At 39.1% G+C, this 8,026-nt stretch overlaps 1 protein-coding gene across 1 annotated transcript; it reads right to left on the minus strand.

Moving 5' to 3' along the window:
- Window positions 1–301: 301 nt before the first annotated feature.
- LOC111254266 (ATP-binding cassette sub-family C member 3-like) lies at window positions 302–6,389 on the minus strand. Its single transcript, XM_022814913.2, has 7 exons — window positions 5,839–6,389; window positions 5,183–5,224; window positions 4,627–4,821; window positions 4,297–4,434; window positions 3,771–3,923; window positions 2,734–2,889; window positions 302–517 (listed from the first exon to the last, which is right to left on the minus strand). The coding sequence occupies exons 2-7, from the start codon at window positions 5,210–5,212 to the stop codon at window positions 317–319; spliced, it is 873 nt and encodes a 290-aa protein (XP_022670648.2). The 5' UTR covers window positions 5,213–5,224; window positions 5,839–6,389; the 3' UTR covers window positions 302–316.
- Window positions 6,390–8,026: the final 1,637 nt, after the last annotated feature.

The following is an 8,026-nucleotide window of genomic DNA, read 5'->3' on the forward strand; positions in this document are numbered from 1 at the left end:
ATTTTTCAAGACTAAAATGGTCGACCGGAAAATCGGCCGACCGTTGATGATATGTTGCTGTCCCATGATTATGACACTGCAGGAAAAATGCGCACATCCAAACGACATTTTGAAAAACCCGCGTACCAAATTTTGCACGGACAATCAGCATTACAAAGAAGCGTTGAATTACGTGCATTTCTTTATGGAGGTTCGTTACACCCAAATAAAATTACAATGAATTCATTGTTTTGCTAAAAGAGCAGTAAAATGTGCCTAATCTTAAAATGGACAATAGTCAAAAGACTGAACTTATCTGCGAAGAAAATCAGAAGGTTTACCGGTTTCCGAATTTGTCTCGAACATGGCGCTCATTGAACTCCATAAAAGCATTTTGTATTAGGAGCTCCTCGTCAATGTGGGGCAAGTCATTGAGCTTAATAGGTTCGCTCAATGACTTGTACATGAGTGGCGTCACCCACGAAAAAAGTAACTGTGACGGAAACGAAGCGATTTTATCTGGTCTGTATTTTTGGAGCTGCAATCAAGCAAAGGTTGTCGTTCTCGCGATTAGTCATCAAATTCCAACATATTGTCTAGAAAACATCGATAATAATGATAATGTCCCGTATTGATTCCGATTATTCGATCAGCGTTTACTGAAGTAATTTTCAACATTAACATGCTAACGGTATAGACTTGATTTTACTGAAACCGTCAAAATCGTCTGTGTCTATATTCCAATAGTCCCGGTAATACACCTGTCATATGCTGTACGATTTTATGGAATGATTTAAATTTTATAGGAGTATAAGTTAAATGTTACTATTACAAGCGAACTTTGGAACTGAATACCCTTTGAACAACGTTCCGGTAGCTGGTAAATGCCCCAGTCCTTTAGAAACTTGTGGGTGAAAACTTGTTGAGTGTAGTCCATAAGAAATAAGTTTAAACGGAAAAGCATACTTGAGCCATGAAGATCGGTGCTCAGTGGTCAAGTTTTTGTTCCTCGAAGGCCATAGCGTTGTGAAAATTCATCAAAGATTGGTAAAGCAAGAGGCAATAAACCTCAAGCGGAAACATATGTTGTGTTTCCGCTGCAATGTAAACGTTACAATAACAAACATTGGAATGTTGAAGGTTAGCGAAGGTTAGGAAGTGCCTAGACATTGCAATCCGAAAAACAGGCCAGTGTTGCCCCGTTCTAGCAGTCTTTTCACGGAGGCAAAGCTAAGTGCCAGGCCGACTAAACCGGCGTTTTACATGTGACGTGCCACAGAATTATAATTCAAGTACTAGAAATGTAGTAAATGAAACGGGTCCCCAGTGAATCCAAATAACAAACCAGCTAGAAATACGTGTGTGCAATTTAGCTTTAATCAACAAAAAATCGGCCAGGAGTGTAATGTCGCCATAGTTAAGACATCATTTAATCTCTGCCGCAACCAGGTGAGAGAACTGTGTCGCCCTAAAGAGAACTGAGCTTCAAGGCAGTGTCTAGTAAATTCAGACGTCAGGTAACTCGCAACGGACATCGAAGCCATCTGCTGCTATGGGGTACTCATAAAAAATAATGAATAATGAACGCAGCTCGCTATCTCTAGTTCCTCAAGAAACGTTATTCGACCGTTGGCACAGCAATCAAAATAGCACGGTTTAACTACCTGATGAAGGTCGCAGACCTCATCGCTATGTCTCAGTTACTTCCTGAACTGGACAACTGGCGAGCAAGCATACCCCACTACCGATTTCCTTCAGAAAAGAGATGGAGAAATTACATGTGGCAAGCATATGACTGTCCGGAAATCGGCCGATTGCAATGGAACAATAGTGTAAAAATCAAAGGAGAGTACTTTTCACACCCCGTGAGTTCACCCAATAAAAGGTCCATTTAATTTCAAAGTCCACACAGGATTCGCTTGTGACAACGTTACGTTGAATTAAAGGTCGCGTTGACGGATCCTTCACGATAAAACGAAGTGCTACTTTAAGATGAAACTTTCTTTGATTTGAAACCCCACCTTAAGTGTGAACGGCCTTTACTTAGCGATTCCCTGAACCAGTATTTTCCTTAGAATTTTTTGCACTTTTTCCCACTTCCCAGAGGAAGTTTTATTCGCTTACTGACTAAACTCGGTAGCCGATTGATTCTATTACCTAACTGAATTATTAAATGACCAAATTACCCAGGTATAATGTTGCTGTTCTAAGGCTGTTATCGGTGCGAGAAAAACCTGTTTACTTCGCAGAAAACGTCTTAGTACAAAGCAAAATGTAATAACCAAAACTTCAAAATGAAGAAAGTCAAGAACAACGGTCAATCGACTTCGGCTGCCTTTCCCTAAGATAAAATTTATCTTTTATTCAACCATAGTACAGGTTTGAATGCCGTTTCTATCAATGTGCTACTCCTTTCCATTGCTAGTCACTGATAGTCTTCAATTATTGCAGTAGGTCGGATATTTACCGGTTATGTTATCGTCAAAAAATTCTTGGCTGAGCTTAATTATATATAAGCATATGATTTATACATCTTCTGCTAACAGCCGCAGTATATTGTAAATTATTGTCAAAAAGATTTAGGCAAACCTTTCAGCTGTATTAGAAGACAACAGAAATAATGATGACAACATCAAAAGAAAACTTTTGCAGTGTCTTTAGAGGCTCCAAAGAAAATTCCTCGCGTCGCCTTATGCTATATACTCTTTTGAATACGGTGCTCTTCTTTAATATTTACTGTAACGTACAACTTACTTCATCTTCAGGAGTGTCTTCGTCCTCTCGAATCGGCGCTGGGTCGACGAAGCTAAGGAGCATGAGGTTAGCTGTGGTCAAATAGAAGTAAACCGTAAAAAAGGACACAACAATGTCCAGCAGGCCACTGTCAGTTCGGAAAGCCGTTGGACCGTACTGCAATAACACATAATAACGAATAATGGTAGAATAATACAAAAACGTTCTTTAAGGCATTCACGTCATGTTAAAACGAACTAAACCTCGTTTTATCAAATGACATCACGGTGACGTAAATTGCCTCAGGTAAATGAGAGATGTATAGATAGAGAGACGACAAACGTTGCAGAGGTTAAAATCTAATGAATCTGCTGAAGATAGACAAATTTTTAACAGTGATAGATCAAACAAGGTCCTTGAGTGTACCAGACAACTACGGGACAGGGCCAATATGGTTAAATACGTAGGTCCACCCACTTTTAAGCTGATCGACAACTGAGTCATTTTAATAAACAGAAACCCCCAGAGAAATCGTAATAGATACAATAACAATTAATAGATTCGAAAGACACCCCAGTGAAGCGCCATGATTAAGTTGAATACGAATAAGTTGTATATTCATACATGCTTTGTATAATCTCGTTCTCTCAGCGTTCGAAACTGTGTATGGTCCACAAATAAACTTACTTCGAGAAAATCGTCTTACCAGGTCAGAATAGGTTTGCTTAAGGCTGCTTTCATCCTTTTTATACATATGCTAGCCTACTCATCGTTCCCGCCCGGCTAAGACTGCGTCGAAACTCGAAACCTACACGGAAGCGCGACGTTCTTCGTCGTAATTTACGGTCAAGATTTAGCATTTAACAGGCAATATAATAATAATTTGATGTATCGCACTCATATAAAATACGGGTATGGTACATCAAATTAATCCTCCAATAAATCCACTGCGTCTACGGACCTCAATGCAGGGGTCTTGAAAAGGAAAGGCGTCCACAGTTGTGAGTGTCTAGATATCAGAATAGTCAGTGTCCCATCATCCTGGCGCTACTACTCACAGTAAAAATGTGGCCAGTTTTAGAAGATCTGATTAGTGTTTGATACGTGATACAGCCGCACACAAATGAAATGAACCAGAATAACCAAACAGGCCCGCCAGTGTTGCGTCGGCCTATTTTCCTTCCGGCCATCATGATGAGTAGGACGAGAAACTGGAAAACGTTCCAAGTATTACTCATTTTATTCGCGAAATAACAGGCGTATTCTAGGAAAACACGATATGTATTAAGGTGATATTTTCCACTGTATTAAGAGTAGTTCAGTTCCACAAATAGAGTCCCAATAGCTCTCTATAGCGGCCGGTGATGCTAGTGTATGATATTACTGTTGTACCATATAAAAACACTAAAAACGTAAAATAAGCGATCATGATAAAGATCTCGCAATTTTTTTCAAAGTCATCCAGTGATTTTTTAGCTTAATAAGATTATTGATAAATTAAAAAATCACTGATGAAACTTCCAGACACCATGCTTCGCAGCTAGAGACGATATGCATACATAACAAATCAAGTCAAGTTCTGACCACGGCTGTCGATTTGACGAGTGGGGTTATAATGTAAACGAGCGGAACCTTCTTATCTTCGTTCTCGGGATCTTCATACCCCAGCATTACGATAGAAAATTCGAGAAGACATACTACGAGTATAGCTACGTTCAACGCCTGGAAAACGCACATCAGTAAGGAAAATTATATTGTCGATCACCGTAATTCTTATTAGGCTCGTAACAAATCGTGTAACTGTAGAGTCATTCCTTTGAAAAAAAACGCCATTTCCTTTATCTGAACCTTTGTTTGACTTATAGCTAAATAGACTTCGATGCTGTCTATGGTCGAACCGAAAACGTTGCGTACCGTCCTGCCTAAACTCAGCCAGGTCCAGGGAATGGCAGGCTTGGCAGGCTGCGAGAAGAGCGAACGTAGGGTCTTGAGCTCCAGCGGAGTAACGAGCCCTATGAACAAAGCAGGAAGCCATGCGATCGCCGTTTGTTGGAAGCAGATAGTAACATCTGGAGCGGAATCATTCGTGTACCACGATAACGAGCTTTCCTAGAACGACAATACGTTCTACCTATCATTGTTTACGTATGAGATATAACACGTCTGTCAACTATGCAAGATGATATTAAGCCGAATAGAAATATTACCGCTGCCGTAATAATGATATAATAAATAAAAACGACTCGGGCCGTACAACTGCGAGAGTTGACTAGAGCGAACAGCTGTGGGAATAAGTAAGTTTATGACAGACTTCAGACATATATATGTCATTTAATGTAATTAACTATCTAATCTAACGAAAATGATTGCCTCCAGAGATGGACGACGAACCTTCATTTCTATTATATACCTTTAATATAATTCATACTTGATTATAGACGCTCATTACCATTTTATTGAATGTACTTACCCAAAACGACGATCCGCAAAGCTTATCCATTGCCGTTTCCTACTTCAAAAGTTGTTTACATTTGCTATTAAAATCATTAGACAATTTCTCTAAGATTAACCTATACATCTCAAATTAAATCCAAATAACAATACTATTATCCTTTTGATTTATAGTACAAGTTGACTAAACGTCATAATAACTTGATGCTGGTTACAAAGTGAAGTTTCTATTTGATCGTGCGTCTATATCCTTTGCCCGTTATACTAATTGTTTTTAGCAGAAATAAAATGCAACAATGAATCGCCTGCGCATCATGTAACCTGCCCACATTTGAGTAACTTTTTTTAAGTATGGCCGTTTATGGCTAAGCTCTTCCGTAATTCTTTCGAATCTCATAAATGGAAAAGAAAGCATTGTCCTTATGATATTTTATGTGGATCTTTTCCGGAGAATATTGCTATCGACTCAAAATTTGTACTTCACCGAATCAACATTATCTGAAACATAACGCAATAAGTGCTTCGTTTGACTATTCGTGCACTGATGCTCTTCATCAGGCTTGAAAGGTAAACATGTATCTGGAGCGCCTTTCATTTCTAACACTCTCACTCGCTTTTCTTAACTAGGGCATTTACTTTATTAATTTTTCTATGCTAGCAAGAATTGATGCCTACCGTTTTAAGGAATGGCACTCAAAAACACTCAGCTTCGTTGTTGACTTCGCAGAGCGGTTACCTCCTTACTGCGTATGTAAGCACGCTTCCAAGAGAATCGCACAAATGAAACACTGTCGGGGGATGCGAAGCAAAAGCTTTTTATCGGCTGGTGGAATTGTGTTGCGTTACTACATTGTTGAAAAATCATATAGCGCCCTTGTTTTGGTACGGTCTGTTTAGTTTCTGATGCGTCGAAGAAAAATTTTACTACTATAGGCCAAACCAGGTAAGAAATCCTAGTAATGCCGCATTGGAAATGTGTCTATTTACCAAACTCAAAGCTTCTTGTGTTTAACTAACTTTCGGCCTAGAATGACTTACACATGCCGGCTGTGGAGTCGCTTGGACGCTGCGAGAGACGCTTTGAGGTGAGCACACAACTTCTATACGTAGCACTTTTCCTCAAGATATTATTTCCTCAAGATATTATTTATGGTACCTGTTGAACGCGTGCGGCAATCGATCTTGCGAATCGGGCGTATGCGTTCTTCATTTCTTGCGGGAAGCCAGCTGTCTGAAGATATGAGAACTAAAACATTTATCTGAACCGTGGAGCTACTGATGACATCGTGTTCTGTAAATTGTTGCGCTGTAGTTTGGCTCTAAATATTAGGTTCTAAAATTTCATTCTTTAATTACCTCGTTTCTATGGGACTTTTCATCGTGCATTCCAATAAAATCTATCCTGTTGTTCAGGCGTAGCTTCTGTAAGGAAATGTTAGCACGGACGGTTAAAGAAATAAGCATACTGTATACAGGTTATACATGCATTGATACATACTATTTAATTAAATAGTTTTTGTTGTGCATTGCCTTGTTAACAGCTAGTTCTTGTCTATCGTTACTCATGTAGCACCTTCGTACAGCTTCCAGTATCGACTTAATGCTCCAATTCCTTCTAAGTATCGTAACTTATAGCATACCAAATAGCTTACCGAACGTGGAAACTAGAGACTTATCGGAATCGTGAGTGCACTTTGCATTGTTCTATGAGACTCCCTATAGAACGTAATAGAAGCAAAAAATATTAGCTAAGAGATTTTTTTGAACCAGGTCGCTTTCATGTAGAATAGTGTTGTCTGTTGGCGTTTATTGAAATCAAAAATTTGGCTCAAGAAGTGCTGATCATGGGGAACTATATTTGATGATAACGAGTTCGATAGCGCTTTGCTAGACTCGGCCTAAGAAACTGCATGGTTATAACTGTATTTTTGCTCGGGAGAAAAGGTTAGAAATGCGGTTTAGATCAGGAATATTTGCGCTTGATCCTATTCCTATGTCATAACTACGAAAATGTCTGAAATAATTTTTTAAGTTGTAAGTCGCTCGTACGAGATGTTGAATAAATGTGCGCAATGTACGAATTCCTTTCAAAAATTGATCTGATAATGCCGGCATTTTATAACGGTGCGATATTTCGGAACGCCTACCTTGTTTTCGAGATAGACTTGTGTTTTTCAGATTCTGAGATCGTTCGCTCGCATATCGTCACTTGAATTTTCAGCAGCCAATGGAACATCAGGGCGAGGAAAATTCAACGTGTCAACGAATATTAATTTCATGTTAAAACTACGGCTACAGAGACAGCTTGTTGTGTTCAGTTAAGGTTCTAGGACAAGAACACCGTAAGTCGTTGTTTTCAGAAGCTCCAGGAGGGAAATTTTATGCTCGACAATAAGTCTTGTAGAAGCCCCCTGCAAAGAAGAGAAACATCGTGTTTAGGGCTATCGTGAAAACCAATCCATTTCAATATGTAGCACTCAGGTCTGGTGTGTACGTGTGTGGAAATACCATATTTCACCTCGGATATTTAACAAACCAGAAAGAATGGAGAAATAGGTGTCGTAAAATTTAACTGACAATCAGAAACGGAGACTTATGCACTCTTTCTTTGAATTGCTATGAAAAATGGAACTTCTACAAAAATCGGAGATTACCACAACTAAGTAAAGTAAGCGTGGAAAAATGTACAGTTTCTGTAATGCTGGTGTTATAGTTTAGGTTTGTCGGCTAAAGCTGATGTGTACTGTCAACAGTTAATCGCCAAACCGTTTTTGCTACACGATAGCGGTAGGTTGCAAGGTGGTAAAAATTAAGGATTTATGTTAAGAGTCTCTGTGCTATCCGCCATGTTCGTCAAATATTA

The sequence above is a fragment of the Varroa destructor genome, unplaced genomic scaffold (assembly GCF_002443255.2).
Source record: "Varroa destructor unplaced genomic scaffold, Vdes_3.0 BEIS01000007.1, whole genome shotgun sequence".
Classification (NCBI taxonomy): Eukaryota; Metazoa; Arthropoda; class Arachnida; order Mesostigmata; family Varroidae; genus Varroa; species Varroa destructor.

Coding starts and splice junctions, on each gene's coding strand:
- LOC111254266 (XM_022814913.2), bottom strand. CDS start 5,212: ATGGATAAGCTTTGCGGATCGTCGTTTTGG. Junction 4,822..5,182: donor TTTGCGGATCGTCGTTTTGG/GTAAGTACATTC, acceptor TTGTCGTTCTAG/GAAAGCTCGTTATCGTGGTA. Junction 518..2,733: donor AAGACACTCCTGAAGATGAA/GTAAGTTGTACG, acceptor GCTTGATTGCAG/CTCCAAAAATACAGACCAGA.